We start from the raw sequence: 27,999 nt of genomic DNA on the forward strand, positions 1-27,999 counted from the left end.
AAACAGAAGGATTTGTGCTGGCTAACGACCAGGCTTATAGAAAACGATTAATTTGCCTCCCATTAAGTTTAAACTGCAGTTCTCAGCAGCTTCTGTTATTATATGATCCACCTGAATCAAATTAATGGCTCAGTAGGCCCCTGCAGAGCTTCATATCAAAAACTGAGCAACTAACTAAACCATTCAGGCGCCTTTAAATAGGAATGCATTTATAATCTGCATTGTAGTGACTCTCAAAAACAGCTGGTGACGTCTAGTTTAGATATTGGGTTTTCAATAACCAGTGATTGGAAATAGAAAGTAGGGGCTTGATTTTGATCTTTGGATTCAGATTAGTTTTATTTGTTTGGAACCATTTGTCTTTGTCTTGATTACCAAAAAGGAATCGACATTTTCAAGATTGTTGAGGTTTAGCACTGACTCTTTGGTTTTTAAAGTTTTGTTTTTAGTAACTGGATGGATTTGATGAAACGTCAAATGTTTATACACTGAATAAATATTTTAGATTTCATGTTTTATTAAAGGTTCTACTTAACATTTCTTTATGTTATTAATCAAGCTTCTATAAGTACTGAATTTTGTGATCTTAGAGCTTTTTTATTTCTTTTGTCTTCTTACGGCTTGGCGATAAATCAGATTTTGGTTTTGAAAATTTTATTTTTGGAAAATATTTTGTAATTTCTTTTTTACAACTGAGTATTAGGGTCACTGTACCAAAATAAAAATTCTTAAAGTGACTGCTATTACACCAATATTTAGTTTAATTTATGTCTAGGTAATTTATTAAGCTTTTTGATTGACCTTGTATTTTAAAATAGCTTCTGCAAACTCTGAGTCAGCCTTTTAAACAGATTTAGTTCAAAGCAAGTTGGTAAATGCACCATTTATTAAGATTACTCTGTTTCATTACATAATTGAGTTGCAGGTGTCACTGAAAAATGTTTGATCATTCTACTGATATAAACAATTTCTGTATGCTTAAACTACATTTTTTAAGCAGTTCATGACAAACACAGATCTGTCTGACTCAGGAAAACCCCTTTGGTAAACACAACTACAGATTTTTATACTTGGCTGCAAATGTGCACAATTCTTATTTGGGGGAATTTTGACTAATTCTTCCTGCATGAGCCTCTCACGCCACCTGCGCATGGCGCTTATTCTGTCTGGGGTACACGCTGAAATTTCCTTTGTGGACTTTAAGAAGTGTTTATTCCTTAGCCCACATGTGTCAAACTCAAGGCCCGAGGGCCAGATCTGGGCCGCCTTAGGTTTTTATGTGGCCCTCTAGATTCCAAATTACAACAATAAGTCCCTCCAGTTTCTCACAAATCCACAAAATTAACAAATCCTCACATTTTCTCCAACTTTCAATGAGAACATCACACACAGCATTTAAAAAACTAAAGCAAAAATGCCTCACAGCATTTAATTACTTAGTTATTGGCTGTTTGAGTAGTAAAGCTGTCTGGCCGGTTAACCACACTACAATTAGCTACAATTTTAAAACCATAGTTGTAACCTTAAGGGTGAAAGGTGGCTCTGGCTTGTTTTCTTCCCTAAAAGAGAGAATAGTAAAAGAAAATTATTTCAGTCAAATGAAAAACCACTTGTTGTTCTCGATCGAGGCAGAGAGTAAACAGAAATTGTACGTTTTGATCAAAATATCGACTGCCTGAATTCACTCCACATAATTTGTGTCACTATGTCATAAACAGCGTTTCCCCTTACACTGGAGCAACATTAAAAATGTACAGATGACGAGGTGGTGACTAGTTTTAGTTTTTTTCAAACATGCTAGGCTACATGTGCGCCACTGTCTCCATGGTTACTAACGGTTAGTAGCGTACCTTCGTGATATTTGATATCTTTCTAATCCTACTTACTTACGAAATAAATGGTCGTTAATCTTCTTGTAAAAAGTGTTCGCTGCAAATCCGCGGTTACACTGAGGGCTGACAGTCATTATGATTAACATCTGCTATCCATCGCTGCTGCATCTTACCTTGTTAAAAGTTATAAAATAAAATGACAAGCTTAGTTTTCAACTTTGTCTATTTGTGCAACCGAACGCACAGCACCCTGTGACATTTCTAAAGTGGAATCAACTAAATTAAAGCAACATTATATTACCACATGTGTGTTTTTTGACAGGCTTTACAGGAGCGGTTTGGTTGTTTTGACGTCCATCATGGCGGAGCGGGAAGAGGTTCAAAGAGAGTCATGTCACACGCAGAGGATCAATGGGATAATAATAAAGTTACCATGACAGAGTGGATCAAACATTTACATTCCAGAGTTTCTGGTTCTGCATCCCTTCGAGTGGAGATGGTTTCTCACTGGCTTGACAGTTTTAATGTGCTTTTTTTTTTTTCTTCTTTTTTTATTTAACCAAAACTCACATTGGGATAACAGTTTGTTCCAGACTGACGGTGCAGGTTAACAGAGGCCGAGAAACAGCACAACAATCAAAGCACACATAAAAAATGTTTTTTTCCAAATAAATTAATTAATGAGAAACATTTACAGCTACATGCTTTATTCCTAAAAATAATTGAGAAATCTTTTAAAAGTGTGTCAGGGACAATGTACTCTTATTATTTAGGTCACTTGTTAGGGTCAAAGGAGTTTGATGAGAAAGTTAATCCTTACAGAAATGTTTTGAGGTTCTGTTCTTCATCGTTTGCACACTTCAACAATCGGAAAAAATGTGCTTCCTGGAACATCCCAGTGAGCACACAATAAATGTAACAATATTTTAGAGAAAATATTCACGGGAAACGATTTTTAAATTCCTCCATTGTCAGAGTTGAGCCTAACCAGGCCTCTGTTGATGGGGTAACCGAGCAGCTCGGCTACAGAACAACAACCAAACAAAGGGAGCCGGTTCAGGGTCATGAACCCAGAAGAAAAGGACCTAAACTCCAGGGAAGAGGGCAAAGATGTTGACATCCACACAGGAAACTCCTATGTTTCTGCTTAAACTCATTAAAACTCTACAGTACAACGGTATTTAAAGCAGCTCTGACGTCCATTTGAAAGATAAATAGTCAAAACTGCGTCACTCACATGGACAGTGTCATGCAATGCTTCCAAAGCTGGAGTAGTTTTTTCCACTTCAAGAGTTACAAACATACCATACATTTTCTAAACATCAATATTTTTGCTGCTTTTTACGGTATTGTAAGTGTAAACAAACTATAAGGTATTCACAATACAGGTACATCTAAAAAAATATTAAATCAGGGGTGTAAAACTCATTCTTGTTTTTGGGCCAAATCCAGATCATGAATGTTCTTAAAGGGCCGGTTGTGCCAGAATGTATTTATAAAACCTGTTCACAAACTGTTAAAGTATCAACGAATTCTTAAAATTAAACATTATTGAACATCTTTTCAGTCCTTCCAGGATTTTGTGATTCTTTTTATAATTTTTTTTGCAATAAAAAATCAAGGTGTTTATGGTACTAGTGTGGAAATATTTCAATATTTGTGCTTATTTATGACAGTAAATGTGACTTTTTACTCCCTGTATAGATAATGGACTATAATCTGACATCAATTAAGGCTGAGACAGCTGGTTAGTACAAGTATGAAAGTTTTTGACAATTTTTCAGCAATAAAATCCCAATTATGTTTTGGCGCAAAAAAGTGCAGGGATTTTCACAATAATTCTCAAGAAACTGGAGGGACTGATTGATATAATTTGGCAGTAAAAAGACAAAAACTGCATTGATTTGATTGATAACAAAATATTTAAGCACATTTAGTGTTTAGTTGAGAATCTAGAGGGCCACATAAAAAGCTATTGCGGGCCAAATTTGGCCCACAGGCCTTGAGTTTGACACATGTGCATTAGAATATCATGGCAAAGTTTTAAATTTTTTGTGTCTCGTTTTAAAATTTTAATTCACACACATATAGGAAAATATTTCAAGCCTTCATTTTATGTCATTTAATGAAAACCCAAAATTCAGAACATTTGGGCCTTCTTTTGCTTACAGTATTGGTAAAGCAGCGCGGGGGAAATTTTCTGCCATAATTCGAGAGCACACATTTTTTAGTTTGAAAGCAGGACTTCATGTCCTTCTTCTCAAAACATGTAATGCTTTTACTCAAAACTTCTGCTCTCTTTCAAATATTCATTCTGCTCTCAAACTTTTCTCCTCGCGCTCAAAACTTGTCTCTGCTCGGATCAAATCTCCGCTTGCAAACCTCACTGCTCGCTCGCGAATTGTGTTTCTCCTTTTTGGAACAAAACAGCTCCGTCGCCTAGCAACCTCTCAGCCAATAGAATGCAAGTGGTGTACTGGGTGGGTTTGTTTTTTTCTAGTGGGTGTTCCTGTGTGGCTACTATCGATGGTAGCAACATGCGCTGCAATCGATATCCATCCATTCCTCCCTCTCTGCCTTACTCGTCCGTTTACTGGGGTATGATGGATTTCCACTAAAATGAAAATGTGTGCTCTCGAATTATAAAATTCCCCCATAAAAATGGGGTTGAACCAAAGTAAAATCTGTCCTTGCTTAAATCTCTGTGCACCAACAATATGTTTAATAACAGAGAAGCAAAACATAACAACACATGTGGCACAGCTGTTCAGCTACAGCATCTTTTTTTAATTTATTATCTTAGAAAGAGATTTTTAATGAAACTTATTTTATAGTAAACCTGCTATTTTGAGAAGCTTTTTTGTGCTGAACCCTTGTGCATATTGTGAATAATGAATGGGTACATCGCACGCAGCATAATCATAACTTTATATGAAACTGGATGTAAAGGTTATATACTTTAACAAAGCATTAATTGACAAAGTAGACAGCAGAGCTGAGCTGGTACATGTTTAACAAAAACGTTTAATTTATGGGCAAAGAATTTTCCAGAAATTAATCTCGTTAAATGTGTCGACACGTTTCCAGTTATGTATTGGTTTGCATGTCCAAAGCAAAAAAAATGTTGGTCGAAAAACGGTTAAACATAGGCAAAATACTTACAGAACTTTATAAAAAAAAATTTGACACTGAATATCTCTGTATCTTAAGTGTTTTTTTCAGTATGTAACAATAAACTAAAATCAGATATAGATCAACAAGTGTAAGTCTAGCGGTGTTAAAAACAGCAGTAATGTACTTTACTCCATGTACCTCTAAAACGGACTAAACTCAGTAGCTCAATATCCTGAGCCAGGACTGAACTGGTTGCCATGGAGACTCAACGCAGGCTGGTGAGCACTGTAGCTGCTGTTCTTGGAAAACTAACATTGACAAAATATGTGGCAGGAGCTACTTTCCTCGCAGATGTTATTGATATTTGGACATTGCTAATTGCTAACTAATAGTTTCATTAGCATTAGCCATGTTATACCATGTTTGCAATTTAAATAAAACACAAACAAAACTGCTTTATTTCTACGTTTTATGCACAAATTGGAATCTTCAATGTCACATTTTTTGTTTTTTGCTGTAAAATGTAATAAATATACTCTACACAAGAGCAATATCGCAGGCAGTCTAAACTAAAAGTTTTAATTTCAAGGCTACTGGTGGTGTAACTCTGTAGTTAGGAGCAAACAGCTGTTGAACAGCTTTTTGTGTTAACTGACCAAATTTGGGGAAAGCATTTTACTGGAAGCCCCATAAGAATTAATTTAGCAGTTACGCTCGCAGCCAGTACTAGATGATTCAGAACATCCAAACATCGTTTTTTCCTCCTCGACCCTGAGAAATACAAATTACACTGCCCACAGAAATCCATGAAAAGAAGCTGGATCACATCATTACAGCCGAAGAGGGTGACAATGGAATTGCATCAACGTAGCATTCCTATACATTGCTAGATATTTAGATTTCACTGAGCAGCTGAACCTGTTGCTGCCAGCGTCTTTTCCTGAGTGGCTAATGACCCTGACCTAGACACTATAATGTCATGGATAAAGACTGCAAGGAGTAAATAATTAATTTTAATTAGTGGGAGTAAAGAGAGGGTGGGAACTCATCTGAAAAAAGTGGTGAAAAGAGATTTTGCGGTACAGAGAATATCATGTCTAGTTGCATTTGTCATAAAAAGTATGAAAGCAAAGGTCTTTTTTTTTATGTGGAAGTATTTTAACATTCTGTCTTAAAAACAAGTTCAGACACACAGAGAAGAAACATACAATTTACTTACAATTTTCACTGATGTGTTGAAATAAATGTGTTTCAAGTTATTTGAGTAATACAGGAGTACGTGCGTTATACTCAATTCCTGTGGGTCTAATCTGGTCCGTTGGAGCTTTTTATGTGGCTCTTTTGATTTGTTAATCAAATCGATGTAGTTTTTACTTGTTTGGTGCCAAATTATATCTATCCGTTCCCCCAGATTCTTGAGAACTATTGTGGAAATTTACGCAAAATCAACAAATGCGTAATACATGATTGGGAGTTTATTGCAGATTTTTCTCAAAAATTGTCAAAACCTTTCCTTCTTGTACTAAACAGCTGCCTCAGGTTCAATTGATGTCAGATTATAGTCCATGATCTATACAGCAAATAATAAGAAGTCACATTTATTGTCAAAAATAAGCGCAAATATAAAAACAGCAAACACTTAGATTTTTATTCCAAAACCCCCCCGAAAAGAATCCGAAAATCCTGGAGGAACTGAAAAGATGTTCAATAATATTATGTAATTTTAAGAATTCATTGATATTTTAGGTGTTTGTCAACAGGTTTTATCAATACAGTCTGGAACAACTGGCCCTTTTAGAGAATTCATGATCTGGATTTGACCCAAAACCAAAATGAGTTTGACACCCCTGCAGTCGTATGACCTCAAGTGGAAACCGGTGAGTGTGAGATAAATAATTTTAAATGTGCAGTATGCTAAATATCCAGCGCTGTTTTGGCATATTTGGGGTTTGACAAATCCAAAATCCGAGAATAAAAAGATGCAAAACAGCTGAAAACAGGAATTCAATTAGACATAAACTAAGCGCCAAAATATTGTAGCTGTTCAGATTGTTCAGCTGATTAAGCTTTTGCTTCTGTGTTTGGTTCAAGTCAGTCACAAATTAAAATGTTTATTTTATTTCAAATCATGTGAGAGCTTTTTTTAATTATGGCAGCCCAGGCTTGAGTTTCTTTCTAAACCGGGTCCAAAACATGACGCACATGCAGCATGAATCAATGTTTATTCCGCCCGTTCTTATGGATACTGTAATTGATTTGTCAGCACATGTGGTCAAAGGTTTGGCCGTTATCAGAAACTCATTGGCGATTAAAGTGAGAGATGATGAAATCTAGGTCAGATCTTTTTCTTCGAGCTCATCTGGAAAGAATAACTTTGCTCTTTCTAAAGATTTAAGCTGTTTTCAAAATATTTTCAGAGTGAAAAAAGCAAAGCCCAAGTACAGGCTGGACGCAAATGTTTCTGTTTTTACATGATGAATTCAAGTTGAACATTTAAAAAGTGCAGCCACAGTGAATATCAGAAGTTTAGAAACAGGAGATCATTCAAGATTTGGGTAAAAGTTTGAAGATAATGTGGTTACATTATTAGAATTTGGTTAATGCAATATAATCCGAAAAAAAAAGGTCATTGTAGGATTTTTGACCACTAACAACTCATTTAAATTTTGACAAAAGACAACTCCAAGTATTTTGGTCTAATTTTAGTGCAAATATCATAAGACCAAACTAATTTACAAATAACTTTACATGTTTCAAGGCAATAACTCCTTAAAATTAATGAAAAATGACTAGTTATGAGTAAAATAATCTGCAAGTAGAACAAGAAATTTTTACAGTATCATAAATTAAAATGTTTCGTTCCTCTAGCTGATTATTCCACTAATAAGTAGAACTCTTTTGTTAATATTAAGGAACCTTTGCCTTAAAACAAGCTCATATTTCTTACTGAAAAGTTACTTGTAAATTTGTTTTGTCTTATTCAAGTGTACTAAGATATTTGCACTATAAACTAAACAAAAAATACTTGGTAAGATTTAGGCTTTTTGCAGTGAAATATTTTATTTCTGTTTTTTTTTTTTTTTTTTTTTTTTTAATCAGAACCGCATGTAGTTGTTATTATATCGAAAGCCAAACATATGAATAGTCGTTGTGAACGGACCAAAGAGTAACTTGCAGCTCCAGACTTGCAGGCTGCAGAGCCCTGAATTAATTATTAAAATTTTAAACAGTTGGAAAAAGTAATCCTTCTTTCTTTTGTATCCAGTTTGTGCAACATCAAATCTGCAGTCTGTACTTTTTTAAAATACAGATTAGAGCTTTGGGGAGGACATTCTAGATAATGTTATCTATTTAAAGAACAGCTTTATGTTTGTTTTCATTGTGTCCATATCTGTATTTCTCTTCTCCATTTTTGCTAATTTTTTGTTAAAACAAACTCTCCTGTTTTTTTATTTTATGAGGATGATATGAAACGTTAATAGATTTAGCGTAAATATGTGCAACTGACAAAAAAAAGGGGACTTCTAATCTGTGATAAACTGTAAGCAGGGACTGTGGAGTAAAATAGAAACACACTAATGTTGATAAGTTTATCTGGATGTTGCTCCATCGACCCAGTTTCCCTGTATTCTGTGAGCGGTGCTGGAATTCATCCCAGTCAACAAGCAAATTACTCCACCTGCTATCACTTCCTCTTGCACACAGCCGATCAGGCATTAGTGTTTTTCCAGAGAATACTCAACTTTACTCATTCTCTTCTAGACACCAGAAGGTGACTTACAGCAGGAAGGCGTGTCAAACGACCAAGAATCCGAAAGAAGCCTCAGGCCGGGTCACGACCTGTCGGGCAGCAGAAACTCCGCAGCAACAACAAGGAAGAGGTCAGGGTGGAGGTCAGGGTGGAGGTCACGGAAAATTTTGTTCAGCTGTCATAAAATGTAGCTCATCAATTTCCTGTACGTAAATTTGGATGCTGGCGTTCTATTCGGGTGACAATGTACTTCAAAATGTTTTTCTTTCTTCTTGTTGTTTCTACCTTTCCTCTTTGACCTATTTCTTGAGGTCAAAGAACTCCGAAATTTCGACATTAATCTCAGAAAGTTTTGGAAATTTCTGAGTTTCGAAAGTTAAATTTCGAAACTCAGAATTTCCCCAGTTTTTTATAGAAAATTTGCAGTTTTTCAAACTCATACATTTTCAAGTTTTTTTCTAGAGAGTTTCTGTGTTTTTTATAGCTAATTTTTGACTTAGAAATATATACATATTTTTTTCTATTAACTTAAAATATCTTTGCGGATTTTGTTTTTTGGTGGATGTTTACTCCTCCTTTTTTCTGCTTAAAATGTGTTGCTGTATATTGTATTTTGTAGACTTCCTTTCTATCATTTCTTGTTTTTTAACATTTTGATCAGCAAACTTTTTGCTCAGTTTCATTCACGTTTCTTTTTGTTGTTGTTTTTCTTTCCTATTTAAAGCACAAATTGTGTTCTAACTTTACTTTATGGTCTCAGCTTTCCTTTTTAAAGCTGTTCTCCTTTTGAGCGCTTCTTCCCCAGTTTGCATTCAGTTTGTCATTTGCATAAATTTAATACTGTTTATGCTGTTTATAATTATAGAGACAATGTACAACATTTCATTAACCTTTTAAAATGAGAGATGCAGAGATACCAGATTATAACAAAAACATGCTAATTTCCACCTGCAGAGTTTACAGACCAAAAAGCTGATATCTGCAGAAGCTCAGATTAAGAAATAAACCAGATTCAAATCGCTCTTTTTGCTTAACACTTATCCATTGTGATAAATCTTTTGTATTACACAGCAGGCCAGTTAACTATCAAAATACTTGTAGGAGTAAAACTTTCTCCTCCACATGCTGAAACAAGCACCTTCAATGAAGAGTCCTGATCCCAGACAGACTCTTTGGCACCAAAGACGTCAGGTTGACTTTGACCTCTGGGTACCGCTCCATCCCAGGACATCTGAACCGGCCTTCAGCATCATCCAGTTCAACCATCTCTGTTAAAGCACAGAGCTTTGAAGCCTATTACAGCACACCGAAATGTGTGGGTCTTACAAATCAAGAGGAAAAACTACACAACTCAAAGAAGAACGTCACTTTCTGAATACCTATCTGTCAATGCTTGATGCCACTCAGGAGAGATGGTGCTCATCCTTTTCTTGTTCTTTATATTCTTCAATACTTTTAATCTGTCACTTTCTTCTAAATATCTTACACATTTTTATTCAAATTAAATTTGGTTGTCATATGCAGGAGAATGCCATATTGACCCTTTGCAACTAAAACATTGGAGGCGCCTTGATGGACATCAGAAGTGAAGGACTCGAGTGTTGAACAAGAGCGAATGAAATTGTTTTCCAAAGTTGTTTTTCTCAGTCGTTTTATGGCTTCTACTTGTTCAAGTCGAGATAAACAGCGTTTTCCCTTCCACTGGAGCAGGATAAAAACGTACAAAAGACGAGACGCTACTACCACACGTTGGGCTACGTGACTCTGCGGCACTGTCTCCATGGTTACTAACGGTTACCTAGGACCTTCTCCCACACGTCAGGCTACGTGACTCTGTGGCACTGTCTCTATGGTTACTAACGGTCACACACGACCTTCTCCCTAATGCGACGATATCGTTCACACTTACTTATAAAGGATATGAACGTTAACATTCTTACCTTATGTATAAAAAGTGTTTGCTGCACTGAAGGCTGCCAGTCGGCTGCAATCCATCGCCGCTGCGTCTGTCCTCATTACAAGTTATTAAAATACAATGACAAGTTTGGTTTGCATCCTTATCTGTTACTGCAAAATCAACTAAATAGAAGCAATATTAGGTTAGACATGTCTGTTTTTAGGCTAGTTTATTGGGAGATTTTTTTCTCCTTTTTTTGACGTCCGTCAAGGCGGAGTGGGCGGAGTTCTGGATAGTGTGACGTCACGTGTAAAGGGTCAATATCTAATATTGTTTGGAGTTCTGGGCTTTTTAATAAGTCTTGGTTTGAGTTTGCTAATTGTCTTTTGTTATTCTAGTCCAGTGTTTTAATTCATGCTTTTTAAGTGTTATGTATAAAGGTTTCCTTAGAAATCTTTGTATATTTATTTCCCTAAGCGATAAAGGTTTCGAGACACCAAATCAAATCTCCTCATGCATTAGGAATATTGGTCATTCCAATAAGAAGGAGACCCAAAACGTTTGACCCAATAAACTACATAAAACACAACTCTATTGATCAAAATCAGCCTGGTCTAAAAGTTAAGAAAAACCTGTTGATTTGGAACAGCTTTAACTAAAGAAAACTGTTGGATACAAACGAAATTTATATTGATAATAAAGAAAAAATATGAATCTGGATATATTCAGCTTGTGTGAAATTTGTCCTTCCCCACTAAATAAGGATACAATATTACAAATCTAACACACTGTAGATTGTAGTAGAGTATTTAATATGCACCAAAATATCAATAAAATTCCCATAATTTAAACAGGAGTTCAGGTGTTACGCAGCTCTACCTTGAAAAGCCTCAGGCATTTCTGCGGTGAACTCACGTCGGCTCCTACCGGTGGAAGCTGGAACTGCAACTAGGCAATCCCAGAAACTGAAGCTCACCGGTCCATTAGAGAATATAACACCAAATTAAGATAGAAAAAAATACCCAACATATGTAACAAATCTGTTTGTACAAAGCTAGATGATTAACAAAATATATTTTATTAAGATATTTATCTATTGAATCTGATTCTGTTCAGCTCATTGAGTTCTCCGACTGATTTTTAGAAGCTTAATTTCTAATATTAGCGAAAATATGAGTTCTGAAATATTCCGAGACATTCTCTAAGAGGTGAAAATGCCTCAGAGATGTGATGGGTGGGAGCTGGAAGAGGAAACAGCACCATTAAGGGTCTGATTGCGGCGCACAGACGCAGGTCCCTCGTCCAGTCCCCCTCCTCTGTCTCCCTCCGCGCACTGAAAGGATAAGCTCTTCCCTTTTTCTCTCTTCACCATGATTGGACGAGGCCACGTCTTAGGAAAGGCATCAAACTATTTAAATAACACTTTGTGCTGCCTCGGCTTAAAAAGGGAGTTTTTTTAGCGGTGGATACCAGAGGAGGCACATTTTCAATTAGGCAAAGAGGAAAAAGACGAGCAAGATTTCATAATTTCCCTTTTCACTGTGGATTTTTAACTTTATAAATAAGGACGTTGGAATTATTGCAATTTTTTTTACACATTTTCAAGGGATTTTATACTTTTGTAAACTTTTTCTTTCATTAAAGGGAGCAGGTGAGTGTCAAAAATATTTCACACTTTGCTCAACCTTGACTGAAGTCCTAATTTATTGGATATTTCAATTTACTTGCGGCAGCAGGTTTGTGCTGCACCATGAAGGTGACAGGAATATGTTTGCTGCTGATGCTTTGTTCCTGTGAAGGTGCGAGAGTCGCAGGTGAGCTTCAACTATTTAAATATCAGATTGTTCCAATGTTCCAACATTTAGTTGATGTTAAAAAGCCGTAAAAGATTAAATATTTAGTATTCATGCAGACAAAAGCTTACTGCTTCTTATTATTCACCCGCAGAGAGTCGAGACGACAATAGTGTGTTTGATTTGTTTGAGCTCATCCGAGTCCCCAGTAAGAACCACGGGGTCACCCTGGCGAAAGGAGACGACCCGTACAGCCCCGCCTACAAGATCCTCAACCCGGACCTTATCCCCCCGGTCCCCGAGAGCGCCTTCAGGGACCTGATCGACTCGGTCCACGCCGAAAGGGGCTTCCTACTTCTGCTCAACTTCAAGCAGTTTAAACGGACCAGGGGCAGCCTCCTGACCGTGGAGAAGCGAGACGGCTCCGGACCCGTCTTCGAGATCGTCTCCAACGGCAAGGCGAACACCCTGGATATTGTTTACTCCACCGAGAACAAGCAGCAGGTGGTTTCCATTGAGGAGGTGGATCTGGCCACCGGTAGCTGGAAGAACATCACGCTCTTCGTGCAGGAGGACCGGGCGCAGCTGTTCGCAGGATGCGAGGAGGTGAACACCGCCGAGCTGGACGCGCCCATCCAGAACATCCTGACGCAAGCCACTCCAGCCGGCGCGCAGCTCCGAGTCGGGAAGGGAGCAGTGAACGACAGGTTCATGGTGAGCGCAGAAGATTGATTCTTACTCCGGAACGCCTTGTGTTTTCTTACGGTTTTAGACGAAAGAACGCCTGAAACACCGGATTTATGCGCAATTACGCACACAACCCAGGGACGACGGACTGACTAACTAAGCGTTTCTCATATATCCAGCACTGATAACCATTTTTTCTTTCTGACATTGATGCTTTTAGGGGGTGCTGCAAAACGTGCGGTTTGTTTTTGGAACAACGCTGGACGCGATCCTGCGCAACAAAGGATGCCAGAGCGGTAAGTAATCGAGTCCAAGAAGCGCGGTGCTCTTCATTATCCGCCAGAAAGTGCCAACACAAAGCAAGCTGCTGTCAGTGGGGAGTTTGTTTTGGTTGTAATTTACACGCTAATTACTTGGTAAAAGCTTAAAAGTGGTTAACTTGTCTCTGAGGAATTTCAGGGTACAAATCTCTCTGACGTCTTGTGTTTCATCTAATTACATTTGACATTAATTTAAAATGTGTCTAGCTGTGACATTAAGTAAGCACATAGAGATAATTGGGGATCTCTTGGAGATTTTATGACGTTTTGCTTTTCAGCTGCTTCAAGTGACACAATGATTGTGACTAACCTGAACGGCTCCTCTGCCATCAGAACAGAGTACACTGGACACAAAACTAAAGGTAAACACTGTGTAATACTTGGACTTCATCATCTTTGTAAGTAAAGCTCTAAAACTGGCCAGACATAGACTGATATGAGATTAACCAGTAGTTACAGAAGTATGTGAAAGAAAAACGTATGACATGATCTGACTGATCTAAAGTGTGACAATTATTATGCACTGGTAGCAGTTGGTACGTTGCCAGAAGCTTCCTAACAAGATTTTATAACAAATTTACTTTAGTTATAGTGGTGGATGGTGCTCCTTTAGCTTTTACACCATGGCTGTCTTTATTTCTTTGGATCTTTTTTCTTACATAAAAGCAAGAAAAAAGGTTTAGAAGCTTACTTTAAGCCAGCTGACAAAAAGTGTATATCAATTTGTAAACTACATACAGAAGTAGAAGAATTTCAACAATTTTAAAACAAGAACTTTGATATACCTTGTTACCTGTCTGCAACAGACTTACCTGAACTGTGTTTTTTAAGACCTGCAGATGGTGTGTGGCTTCTCCTGTGAGGATCTGATCAGCATGTTCAAGGAGCTGAAAGGCCTCGGTGTCGTGGTCAAGGAGCTGTCCAATGAGCTCCGCCAACTGGTAAGGACGAGACGTCAACGTTTTAGGTTATTCGCTTAATTAACAGGAGCAGTTTGCATTTATAAATGTATCAGAGGGAGACAAATGGTTGTTTTTTCAAATGTGCAACAAACTGTTTAATCCATTACCACTTGAGTGGCTTTTAGAATAAAGTAAAGACAGTTTTAGATCCTGTGTAACATTAATCATTGAGTTTGTTCGTTAACCCTTCCAGACCGAACAGTGACGACAGCCAAATTTGAAATACTGTAACTCTGCGATGCTTTGCGCTATCTGAAAAACTCCAACGGTTTCTGAAAGGGGAAACTTTCCAGCCAATATCCGGTTATTATGGTAATTTCACTGCCACAGTAGCAGGGACACTCTTAACAGACGGTAAATTACAAAAATAACTTGCTGGATATTGAAAGTTCCAGTTGTTATGGATAAATGGGCAAATATATTTACTCACAGGATATTTAAAGAACTGCATTCAGTTAAGATAAGCAAAAATATGCAGACAGAGATTTGAAACTTAGGTGTAAAATGGTTAATTCACAACCTGTGTCATGCTGGGTTCGTGTATATAAATTGCAGTGTCATCTGCATACAGTTTGAACTTACAAATGATATAATATTAATATAAAGCAAAAACAGTCTGTCTTATCCACAGGATTCACTATTCCATTGAAGGGTATGCATGTTGGGTTACTACGTCTCTCTGCTAGATTTGGTTTAGTTTCTATAAATGAAACATTTGTGATAACCCACACTAACTATGTTCTTATTTTTCAGCACTTAGTCTACTTATATAATCTCAAAACCCATTACATTGTTGCATTTTTCTCTTTTCCACAACGCCAGACAAATGAGAACAAGCTTATTAAGAACCGCATTGGCATACATAGTGGCGTCTGCATCCACAACGGCATTGTGCGCAAGAACAAAGACGAATGGACCGTCGATGACTGCACTGAGTGCACTTGTCAGGTGAAACCCTTCCCCCCCAATACCTACCATTTGAGTCTGCTGCATGTTTAACTGTCACACAAATATGAAGGGTTTGTACCTGTACACAAACTCTTAAACTAAGACAATACAGATTGAATGAGGAGTGCTTAACCATCACCTCTGCTGCTTGTGTTGGTAATTAGTAGTTTGTTGGTTTTGCAGAAGGTAGACGGTCTTTGGTGTAGTAATGACATGTCTCTTGTCAGACATTCAGCATCAGTGTAGCCCTTGGGGACTCTAACAGACTTTAAGTGGTGTCCATAATTAGGAACAAGAACTTGGCTCTGACAAAGGGGGGGATACTTGGCAGGAATCCTACGGACAATTCAATCCTATGGGCAGTTTTTTCTCTCCTACTTCTGTCTATTTCCACATTGTTTCCTGCCAGTAATCAAATCCAGGAGGGTGAGCATTAGCATGCAAACCTATAGAGCAGTTATGAGCCCAGACTCACTTATGAGGTTGTGCTAGGAGGCAATATTTAGTTGTTTGTACCCCTGGATCTTTAAAGCATCAATCTGATTTTATTCAGGATTTTGAGCTTATGCCAACCCTCTCCTGATCTAGAGGGCAGGTAGTTATCTGCAGGGGGTATAAACTCCCTGCCAGGGCTCTGTGTTTTACCTTTTCTTGCATGGGTGATTTGACCTAGGGATGTAATGTGTTGGCTGCACGAACAAACATGTGAATTGACTTCCTACTCACGCACAATTTTCTTAAGCTCAATGCAGCCTCTGAACAGTGATCTGTGCCAGAGCAGATAAGCTGAAGCACAAATTTCAACACTGAAGTGCAAGTTACTGTCAATCACATTTTTATTTAACGATGTGGTGCCTGTTATGATGGCTTTGTCAGTCATTAGGGGACATATACAAGTGTGTAGAGTCAAATTCTTGTCAAAGTTTTCCCCTTAATCTCCTACCCACTAATCTGATTATGAGTTTTCTTTGTGCAGAACTCTGCCACCGTGTGCCGCAAAATCTCCTGCCCTCTGATCCCGTGTGCCAACGCCACCGTCCCCGATGGCGAATGCTGTCCTCGTTGTGGAACACGTAAGAATTGATATTTTCTGTGTATATAAATAAATGGACCCCATATGCTTGTATATATACATTTTAAATTAACAGAAGATGCATTCAAACACTGCCACATTCACTGAAAGACCCATTTGTGTTTGCTTTACCACAAAAATGGCCAGGATGGAACACATTACCTTTGAAAGAAGGCTTTCTAACTTTTAAGATAACTTGACTGCTAAAAAAAATACCATTTGATGTGAAAAAGGGGCTTATGTGTTTTGGTACTTTGAGTTCTAAAATATTTTTACATTTTGCAGTGGTAAAGGTGGACTAAAAGATTCAATGTCACCAAAAACACAGAATTTTGGGTCTAGTTTCTGGTGCAAATATCTCAGCACACTTGAAATAAGACAAAATTAACTTATAAGAAACTTTTCAGCAAGAAATAGGAGTAATCTATAAAAAAGACAAGACAAGTTAGTTTTGTTTTTTTCCAACTGTACCAAGATATTTTCACTAAAACTAGACAAAAAAACTTGGTAAGATATTGTGTTTTTGCAATGTTTTGCAGTCATTTTGAGTACAGTCAACTCTTCTGTTTCCCTGGCTTATCTCAGAGTGTTAGTCATCTGCCTTGGCTCTAAACAGAAAACGTTTTCTGCTTCTCATTCCCAGCTAAATCCTCTCCATTAGCCCTCCACTTGAGGAGCTTGCCCTCTTTGTTTATGCTCAGGGGTGTTTTAAAAAAGGCTTGCTGCCTCTCTGGAATACCATTTTAATTGTTTCCCTCTTTTTTTGTATTCTCTCCCGCTCCCTCCCTTGCGCAGCGAGTGACTATGCTGAGGACGGCTGGTCGCCCTGGTCTGAATGGACTCATTGTTCTGTGTCATGTGGGCGGGGCATCCAGCAGCGTGGGCGCTCTTGCGACCGTATCAATAATATCTGCGAGGGCACCTCGGTGCAAACCCGCGACTGCTACCTCCAGGAGTGTGACAAGCGCTGTGAGTAACAAATATATCACTTACTGGAAGCTTTGGTTTTTTTGCCATCAGTAAAACATTATTAGCTTTAGTTATTAATCCAACACTTTACTTGCTGCCTGTTGACCTATGACCTCTTTTTTGTTTATTTTCAAATCTTCAGTCAAGCAGGACGGAAACTGGAGTCATTGGTCACCCTGGTCGTCGTGCTCAGTCACCTGTGGTTCTGGTGTCATCACTCGAATCCGCCTCTGCAACTCCCCCACCCCTCAGCTGGGAGGCAGGGACTGTGTGGGAGAGGGCCGCCAAACTGAGAAGTGCGAGAAGTCTCCATGTCCCAGTGAGTTTTAACATCTTGCATTAGCCGCGTTTTCATGACAAATGTGCACAAATCCTCGTCCAACGGCAGCAACGGATGTAAACAATTGCTTGAGATATATTCAAAATTCCATCATGGCGCTAGTGTTCATCATCACCATCAATCATCAAAGGAGATGTCTGCGTGTTATTCGGCGTTGGAGCGACAAACCCCTTAAACCACGTGTCAAACTCAAGGCCCGTGGGCCAAATCTGGCCCACCATAGTTTTTTACGTGGCCCTCTGGATTCTAGACCAAACATTAAGTATTTAATATTTGATTTAATATTAAGTTACTAATCAAATCAATGCAGTTTTTATCTGTTTACTCACAAATTATATAATTAATTCCCTGCAATTTCTTGAGAATTATCATGGAAATTCAAGAAAAAAATAAATAAAATCAACAAATCCCCACATTTTTTTTGCGCTAATAATTGGGAGTTTATTGCAGATTTTCTCAAAAATCATCCAAAACTTTACTTGTACTTAACAGCTGCTTCTGCCTTAATTGATGTCAGATTGTAGTCCATAGAGCGCTGTATAGAGCAACGGTCTATACAACGAGTAATAAAAAGTCAAATTTACTGTCATAGATATGCTCAAATATGTCCAAATTAGTACCACAAAAATGGTGATTTTCATTCCAAAAAAATCACTAAAAAGTGATTTTCCTGGAGGAACTGAAAAGATGTTCAAAAACATTATTTAATTTTAAGGATTGACTGATATTTTAACAGTTTGTGAACAGGTTTATCAATACATTGTGGCACAACCGGCCCTTTAAGAGCACTCATGATCCTGATTTGGCCCAAAACAAAATCAACGCTGCCTTATACATCTGCAGCGTTTTGGGGAAACTTTAGTTGGTAATTATACAGAAGAATAATGGATTCAACACATTCAAATGACACACAACGTTTTATGAACTGTGCGATTCTGTGAGAGCTATGGTGGCGCCAGAAAAAAAAAAAAAAACGTCATCCAACTTCCTGTCATCTTCTTTGTGGTTTTTCTCAGTAGTAACAACCAGCTGTGACTTTGTGATGCAAAAAAAGTATTTTCATTGCAGTTTTGCAAAATACATTCTTTCAATATGGCTGAAAAACACCTCATCCTGGCGCAATTTTTTTTTTTTCTTTTATCACACCCATGAGTTTTTTAAAAAGGGTAGCAAATTTATTCTCGTCATTTGATTTTGCGCAACGTAATGCTTCACAGAAACACAGCTACTGACTTCTTGATTTCACTCCTGGATTTTGCAGCAAGGGTAGAAACTGATCATGATTTCCTCTCTCCAGTTAACGGTAACTGGGGACCCTGGTCGCCTTGGGGTATGTGCACCCTCACCTGTGGGGGTGGAATTCAAACTCGTAAGCGCCTGTGCAATGATCCTGCCCCACTGCATGGTGGTAAAGAGTGTGTTGGTGATGCCGTAGACAGACAGATGTGCAATAAGAAAGCTTGCCCAATAGGTGAGTCATTTTAAAGCCCACTGTAGGTTGTTTGCGTTTTATTTTTCACTGAAGCATTCTTAAGATTAAAAACATACTATTCTTGTTGTTTTCAGATGGATGCTTGTCCAATCCTTGCTTTTCTGGAGCCAAGTGCACTAGTTTCCCTGATGGTTCCTGGAAGTGTGGGAAATGCCCAGTTGGCTTCGCAGGAAATGGCATAAAGTGCAAAGATGTTGACGAGGTATGAGTTCATGATTACAGAGCAAAACCGATTACCCTGGAAAAACAATAAGGATTTTTATTTAACCACAAAAACAGTGCAAGGAGGTTCCAGATGCGTGCTTTGAGTTTAACGGTGTGCACCGCTGTGAGAACACAGAGCCAGGATACAACTGTCTGCCCTGTCCTCCTCGCTACTCAGGACCCCAACCATTTGGCAAAGGTGTTGAGCAAGCTGTTGCTAATAAACAGGCAAGTGCACACCTGGCTTTTCTGTCTAAGTAGAGTCCAGAATATTTATGAACCTATATAAACTATTTATAGTTATTGATCGTTCTGACATTGTCCTGCTGCATCAGGCAAGAGTAACTTATTTTGCTATGAAGACACTTTCATTCTTTCTTCTAAACTTTTTAATCACTCAGTCTGTTGATGACAAAATCATTAATAACAGATTGAAACTGCTGTTTGAAACAAGTTGAGCATATGAAAACCAATTTAAGCCAATTTTCATCAGTACAGACAAAATGTCTGCATAATGTATTCTGAAATTGAGTAATGATCAATCATTTCTACATCTTTTGAGTTGCACATGTATTAAATTTATTTCAGTAACGTGTAACACATTATGTAGATTAATTACACTCAGGCTGGTGTTTGCAGGCATTTATCTCTGTTAATTATGATGATTTTGCACTTACAGCTAATGAAAATATCTGATTTTAAAAATGAGAATGTTTCTAAACATGAATTGGGTATCAATGGAAAGTATGTTGAATAATTGCTCATTTAATCTGACAAATGAGCCTAATCAGAATGCATATCAAGATGTACTATGAGTTTTTCAATGTTTACATAAATTGAGACAAGCTGATTTATGTTGTGAATGAACTATGTGGGATATATAATAGTGTGAAGTAAAATGTAATAACTTAGAATGGTATAATTTGTCTGATTACTTCGTGTTTAAACCTTTCAATCTACAGGTGTGCACGCCCCGTAATCCGTGCCTCGATGGAAGCCATGATTGCAACAAAAACGCTCGCTGCAACTACCTCGGACACTTTTCCGACCCCATGTTCCGCTGCGAGTGCAAGCCTGGATATGCTGGCAATGGTCATATCTGTGGAGAGGACACAGATTTGGACGGATGGCCCAATGCTGATCTGGTCTGTGTAGAGAATGCCACCTACCACTGTAAAAAGGTTCGTCAGAGTAGGGAGGAAACGATAAACTTACGTGTAATGTTGCCTTCCAGCAGCACGTCTGAACATATTTCTTGTCTTTTAGGACAACTGTCCCAATCTTCCAAACTCAGGGCAGGAAGATTATGATAAGGATGGAACTGGAGACGCATGTGACGATGATGATGACAATGACAGTATTCCTGATGACAGGGTTGGTATTTGTGTTCTGGCATCTTAACTGTCATGCCCCACAAAGCTGAGGTGAGGCAGGAAAGCAAATGTTTTTCACTGATTCTCATCCAAAACCATAAATACCAAAGCTAAGGCAGCGAGCAAAGGCACCTGCATTGTCTGACACTAATCCAAACATTAGAACTGAGCCTGAAAATAAAGCAGCTTTTCATGCTGCTCTGCTTGCGCCGTGTACATAGACAGGTCCAGACAGCAAAAGATAAGCACTGCGACTGAAAACTTGTCATCAGCTCCTCATTTGTCTTTGTGAAACAGGACAACTGCCCGTTCGTGTACAATCCCAGGCAGTATGATTATGACCGCGATGAAGTGGGGGATCGCTGTGACAACTGCCCTTACAACAGCAACCCAGACCAGACTGACACTGACAACAACGGCGAAGGAGACGCCTGTGCTGTGGACATTGATGGAGATGGTAGGCCTTTGCATTTTTCATATAAAAACTGCTAAAAAAAGTTACTTTGGTGTTTCTAATCTTTAAGGTTTTATTGTTGATTGCCAGGGATATTGAATGAGAAGGACAACTGTCCCTATATATACAACGTTGACCAGAGAGACACAGATCTGGACGGAGTGGGAGACATGTGTGATAACTGTCCTCTGGAACATAATCCCGATCAGGTGTGTGGACACAGACACAAACTCCCTTCCCCATTTCCTTCCGCCTCAGCCACCAACAATAATCCACATTCAGATCCAAGCCTTTCTCTCTAGCTCAGCATATATCTGTCTTTCAATTGAGAGAGAGACCCGGCGATTAGCCCTGTGTGGCTGTCTAAGCTTTATCACGCCATGTAATGGCGGAGCAAATCCCGCATGCAGCTCAAGGGCACATTAGTTCAATAAGGCGTGGTAGGAGGGGGTGGCAGGAGGCCTTTTCAATGGCCCATTGACGTTGGCTGGCTAATGTGAGGGAAGAGGCCCTAGGCTGGATATTATGGAGGAATTGGAGTATGTGCATGCCATGTCAATTCAGCACAGGCCTGTTCAGTCCACCTGTGCCATGCTACACTGCGAAATAGGAATGTGTTGAACAGCAGGAATTGGGCAGAGGGCTGGGGGAATGAAAGGGTGTGTCAAAGTGTTTTTTACAAACAAATTGCGCGCTGCTTTAAACGACTAGAAGAAACTTGCTTACCACTTCTGGATGCATTAGTTCTAATATTTTCAAATGTTCTAAACAAGTAGAGCCGCAACTAACAATTATTTTAGTTATCAACTAATCAATCAAATTATTCTGATGATTAATTGATTCATCGGTTAAAAAAAAAGGCAAATACTGTAAATTTTTCACTTAAGACTTTTTTACGCAATAGTAGAAATCTCTTAAAAGATGCAAATAAATAGTTCGATTCCTTTTTTTAATCCAATAAGATAGCATTCCTTTGATGTGCACTTGATTGTACTTGGAATAGTACTAATAATACAAAAGCTGCTGAACAGATTATTTTGTAAAGAATTTGAACCAGCTCAATCTAGTTTTAGCTTCACGACACATAAAGCTAAAACTAGCTAGTTAGCTAGCTACCTAAATAGCTAGCTTCCAGATGAAGTCAGTTTTAGCTGGGTTTGTGTAGAACATATTTAGAGACAAAGATTTTTATTATCTTCAATTCAAAATGTATATCTTGTTTGTATAAGTTTGGATTAATTATGGTCTTTCAGAAATTGGCTCTTTTTTTGAGTCTGTATATTCAAGTTAATGCTTAATCAATTATTAACATACCTGACGATTATTTCAATAGTCGATTCACAACGATTAATCCAGTTAATCATTTCAGCCCTATCAGCAATACCATTGAAGGTCAGTTCTAATTAATCTCAACAAAAACACAAGACAAATCAGTTGAAATGCTCATGTTATTCTATCCAGTCTAAACCCGTATTATGCTGTAATATAGATTATTTAACATTAACTGATTGCAGGTGGATTCAGATGATGACAGAGTGGGAGACAAGTGTGACAGTAACCAGGACATCGACGAGGACGGACACCAGAACAACCTGGACAATTGCCCATATATTCCCAATGCCAACCAGGCTGATCACGACAAGGATGGCAAGGGAGATGCCTGTGACCATGATGATGACAACGATGGCATCCCTGATGACAAAGACAACTGTAGACTGGCTTTCAACCCCGACCAGCTGGATTCTGATGGTAAGAAAATTCTGAAATACATCCCACAGTGTGCAAGTACTTCTGGAAAAACATTCTTAACTTGCACCAAATTTCTCAGGCGATGGTCGTGGAGATGCTTGCAAAGACGACTTTGACCAAGACAACGTTCCTGATATCTATGATGTTTGTCCTGAGAACTTCGATATCAGTGAGACAGACTTCCGCAAGTTCCAGATGGTTCCTCTGGATCCAAAAGGCACCTCCCAGATTGATCCTAACTGGGTTGTCCGGCATCAAGGCAAAGAGCTGGTTCAGACTGTCAACTGCGATCCTGGCATTGCAGTTGGTATGTTAGTTTACTTTTTATTTTATTTCTCTTAAGCTTTCTTCTAGCCAAAAATGGAATAAGAAAAAGTCTTCCAGTACTTGCATTTGTCTTTTTTGATGCACAACTTCATGAAAACGTTTTCTCCGGCCACTTTTCTTCAACAGGTTACCACGAGTTCAACGCTGTGGACTTCAGTGGAACTTTCTTCATAAACACAGAGAGAGATGACGATTATGCTGGCTTTGTGTTCGGCTACCAATCCAGTTCCAGGTTCTACGTTGTGATGTGGAAGCAGATCACGCAGACCTACTGGTCCAGTAAACCCACCAAGGCCCAGGGATACTCAGGCCTGTCCATCAAAGTAGTTAACTCCACCACCGGCCCAGGAGAGCACCTTAGAAATGCTCTCTGGCACACGGGCAACACCGCAGGACAGGTAGGCTAGATTTAGATTCATATATTTAGATGTTTGTCAGGCAGACTAAACTGCAGATCCTTTTTTCTTGGTTATTAGGTCCGCACTCTCTGGCACGACCCTAAAAATGTCGGCTGGAAAGACTTCACTGCCTACAGGTGGCATCTAATTCACAGGCCAAGAACAGGACTGATCAGGTGGGAACAATGAAATGCTTCACAGTTTTTTATTATTTATTTACTCCAATCTTTGAACTTATTCAGTTGTATTTGTCTTTCCACAGAGTTGTGATGTATGAGGGTAAGAAGATCATGGCAGATTCTGGTAGCATCTATGACAAGACGTATGCAGGTGGCAGGCTAGGTCTTTTTGTCTTCTCACAAGAGATGGTTTATTTCTCAGACCTCAAGTATGAATGCAGAGGTGGGTAACATTGAAGAAAGTGTAAACATTCCTCTAAACACTGCAAATGTTTATGCTAAGTCCTGTTATTGTCTCCTATCTTTCAACAGATGCATAAAATGATGGTCAAACTCTCTGAGGAATGCACCTTTTATTTGTAAAGTAAGAACATATTTTCTTCTGCAAAGTCCAGGAGCTGATTTATTTCTGCATTACTTTTCTTCCGTGGCACGCACTCTCGGATGGGGCGAAGGGCACACTGTTAGCCTCAGGGTAACTTGAAGTTGGTTTGGGCAAAGCACCAGTGAGCCAACTTCTGGTTGAGGATCAGAGGTCAAGGGGAGCTGAAAAGACTCTGACTTTGCAAGATGGACACCAACATTGGGAAAGGTTCCTCAGATCAAAATGCACTTCACTTCAATGCCTTTTCATTACTCTGTTTCTCATCTTCAAGCCCATGTGCCTCACTTTTTGGATAGACATCCCAAAGAAAGAAAAAACATATACCCTCTGTTCTTTACCAGACTACTCCTTGTACGATTTGTGAATGATACTTTTGAGGATTCAAAGAATGAACACAGCACATTTTAGGACTTGAAATGATTTAGGGGGAATGTTAAGTTGCAGGAGGTATGTGTTTATTCTCGAACAGTGTGCGTGGAAGATTAGCCATGAATGGATGAAGAAAATCCTTCACCTGTCTACCTAAGAATTTCTGTTGAGTAGAGAAATTAAGTCTAGCTTAGTTCTAGTTTTAACAGAAGAACCACAAGCTGATGTCAGAATTTTTGGCTCAGGATAAGATGAAAGCGACGATCTTCCGATATTAAACCAATGAGAAAAATCTAATCACCTGGTATCAAAAAGCCATGATCAATTCTAAAATCACCATTTAGTCACTGAAGAGATTTCTGTCCCTCAACTTTTGAGGATTTCAAGATGAAATGATGTAAATACATCTAGCTTATCGACTCTTGCCTACAGTGTAGGCAGCGAACAGAAGTAGTACTAAAATGAGTAAAACTCCTAATATCTGTTTCTTTATTCTAGTAAAAGCTGATTTACAAGGTGAATTGGGTATTCCTCAGAACTTTTTTTAAAAATGAAGGTGTGATTTTTGTACCTTTTTTTGCAGAGAAAGATAACATTTTCAATGTACAATTATTACCTCATTGCTGTTTATAATCTGATAAAACAAAACGATGCTTTTCATAATCTTCTGAAATGTTGGACAGTCTAGTGCTACCCTAGCATAAGCTGTAAATAGTTTTTGTATCTAAGAAGCAGAGCAGAGTTCCCAGGGCCGTGGTCTGCCCCAGTACAAATGGGACATTTTTATACATTTGCTTTGCCACATATTTTCAGTGCTATTTTTAGCAAATAAATTATTGTTTTGTTTGTCTTAGCTGTTTGTGAGAGCTTGATTTGTGTGTGCGTATAGATACATGCTATTTAAATAATTTATCAGGATGTGAGGTCTTGTAAAAGGGGACATGTCCGTCTGTATAAACAGTTTGCACACTGACGCAAGGATGTTCTGTTCTTTATTGTTTTACTTTGTTTTGTTGTTGTGTATCTGTTTCTATTAGTTTTGTCTGTAAACATTTTCTTAGTTGTATAAAGCAAAATGCTGTTTTTATTCAATGCAAATTTTTTGTTACCATCTTTAGAAAAATAAAACGTTAAAATGTTAAAGTCTACAAAGACTTATGTTTTGTTTTGGTATTAAATATTCACCAACAACATATACACATCTGGACAAAAATTAAGAAACCACTTAAAATGATCAGATTCTTTGATTTTACTTTTTATAGGTTTATGTTTGAGTAAAATGAACATTGTTATTTTATTCTATAAGCTACTGACATGTTTCTGAAATTATGAGCAAAAATTTAGTATTTATTTGCAGAAAATGAGAAATGCAGTGCTTTTAGAGCTCAAATAATGCACAGAAAACAAGTTTGTATTAATTTAGAAACAACAATACTAATGTTTTAACTCAACAAGAGTTCCGAAACCAATATTTGGTGGAATGACCATCAGGTTTTCTTATTTTTTCCAGAGCTGTACATACAGCATATAACTAGTTCAATGAACGTCAGCCTATTAACTAAATCTTTAAAACGACACCGTTGATTTCCAGTTGGTTGGAATAACATCTATATCAGTTTACACAATAATCCCAAAAAACTGCTGACAATTTATCAACCAGAACCAAAAGAAAAGCAAATATACATTTCATTTTGGCAGCTGATGATCTTATTGGTCAATGCAACGGCCATATTGTCAGCAAAACTTAAGATCACATAAGTATACAAAGGGAATGCAACCAAACCGAAGTCCTAAGCGAATATGCATCTAGTAGTCCAAGCATCACAAACAGAAATTTGTTGAACTTTACTACAACTTAATCATGATCTGCTGCTTTCTCTGTAGGCTTTAGAGTAAAACAAGGAGGAGACATAAAGAAAAGCATCTACTTAAATTTAAGTAGTTTGGAGGATCTGTAGTGCTGTGACCGTCTTTCTCATTCAAAGGCCTTGGGAACTTTGTTGAAGCACCAGAAGACGTGTTCTTCTGGCAAAAAGCGATTATGCTGAATATTTCACAACGTTTGCTCCGGAAAAAGTGGCGCTGGTAGTAAAAGTCATCTATCTATTGCAGGGCCTGGGGGGAGATGGTGCTTCTAATTTTTTATGATGCATAAGCACAGCAAAAATTTGTTTACAACTGGAAGCAGCTGATTAACAAAAGCTGAAGTAACGCTCAAGCAATAAATCCCAGATGAGTCAAAAAGACTGTTTTAATTTCCCTTTGGGACTAAAAAAGTATTTTTGAAATCGAAACAACAGTTAACTATTTCATGATGTATTCTTTTAATCAGTAAGTTTTAAAGAGTACTAGTGGATTTATAGTATTTACCAGCTATTTCCAGTTTTTGTAAAAAGCGTCAAATCTCTGTGTTGAATTACAATAATTTCTGAATCCCAATGAATGTACACAGATATACAGCTCTGGAAAAAACTAAGAGGCCACTGCACTGAACCTCCTGGTCATTCCACCAAATATTGACTCCTGAACTCTTCCTGAGTTAAAACATTATTATTGTTGTTTCTAAATTAATATGAATTTGTTTTCTTTGCTTTATTTGAGGCCTGAAAGCTCTGCATCTTTTTTGTTATTTTGAGCATTTCTCATTTTCTGCAAATAAATTTCAGAGACATGTCAGTAGTTCATAGAATAAAAGAACAATGTTCATTTTACTCAAACATAGACCTATAAGAAGTATTTACTTCTTTAGTGTGAGAAGATATATTTTTTTATGTTTATGCTGTTTATACTGCTTATTTATTTATGCAGAGACAACGTACATCATTACAGTAACCTTTAAAAGGAGAGATGCATGGATCCCATTGTATTTTTTTAAAAATTTGTTTAATTTAATTGCTGAAGCAGCGACTAACATTTAGTGCACAAAATCTATACATCTGCAAAACAGAAACCGTTTATTTAATTCCTGCAGGAGAAACCATGTGGATCACCATCAGGTGGAAACACCCAAATATCCTCAAACCTCACAATTAAAATCTGAAATACTTGATTCATATTCCACCAACCAACGACGGTCTGATTCCTGCTGAATCCCTCTGAAAATAGTGTTTTATTAATACACTTCTCTGCAACCTGCTTCTGTAAAAACAGGGGCTTTTGGACCTGAACACCTGAACATACAGGTTTTGAGGCTTGAATTAGAAAAGAATAACATTTTCTAAGACAATAAAGCTGTGACCAACATAAGTCTGGAGTGTGGTTTGGTAGGTGTTTTTCTACTAACCTAGATTTATGGATTGGTTCTGTAAGTTCTGGTGCATCGGTTTGCAAAATTTGTATAAAAATATCCACCTTTCATGCATTATATACAGAAAAAGGTGAGTT

The 27,999-nt window shown here is 38.0% G+C and overlaps 1 protein-coding gene and 1 long non-coding RNA gene across 3 annotated transcripts in view; one reads left to right on the plus strand and one right to left on the minus strand.

Annotated features, from left to right (window-relative positions):
- Nucleotides 1-27,999, minus strand: part of LOC122824891 — a 64,827-nt gene that overhangs the window by 7,278 nt on the left and 29,550 nt on the right. Inside the window, exon 2 of the long non-coding RNA XR_006369560.1 lies at nucleotides 14,207-14,332. This is a non-coding gene — a long non-coding RNA (uncharacterized LOC122824891). The remainder of the gene's footprint in view (nucleotides 1-14,206; nucleotides 14,333-27,999) is intronic.
- Nucleotides 11,886-25,769, plus strand: thbs1b (thrombospondin 1b). Of its 2 annotated transcripts, none has more exons than XM_044105746.1 (23): nucleotides 11,886-12,245; nucleotides 12,328-12,408; nucleotides 12,542-13,101; nucleotides 13,295-13,370; nucleotides 13,673-13,756; nucleotides 14,226-14,335; nucleotides 15,179-15,304; nucleotides 16,281-16,377; nucleotides 17,172-17,345; nucleotides 17,488-17,664; nucleotides 18,983-19,156; nucleotides 19,252-19,379; nucleotides 19,457-19,609; nucleotides 20,344-20,562; nucleotides 20,648-20,755; nucleotides 21,052-21,211; nucleotides 21,299-21,417; nucleotides 22,723-22,957; nucleotides 23,037-23,264; nucleotides 23,411-23,682; nucleotides 23,761-23,858; nucleotides 23,945-24,084; nucleotides 24,174-25,769. In XM_044105746.1, the coding sequence occupies exons 2-23, from the start codon at nucleotides 12,345-12,347 to the stop codon at nucleotides 24,179-24,181; spliced, it is 3,510 nt and encodes a 1,169-aa protein (XP_043961681.1). In that variant the 5' UTR covers nucleotides 11,886-12,245; nucleotides 12,328-12,344; the 3' UTR covers nucleotides 24,182-25,769. The 2 variants fall into 2 exon arrangements, with proteins under 2 accessions (XP_043961681.1, XP_043961682.1); XM_044105747.1 differs by having other exon boundaries at nucleotides 12,331-12,408; nucleotides 24,174-25,753.

This window comes from Gambusia affinis, linkage group LG22, assembly GCF_019740435.1.
Source record: "Gambusia affinis linkage group LG22, SWU_Gaff_1.0, whole genome shotgun sequence".
In the NCBI taxonomy this organism is placed as follows: Eukaryota; Metazoa; Chordata; class Actinopteri; order Cyprinodontiformes; family Poeciliidae; genus Gambusia; species Gambusia affinis.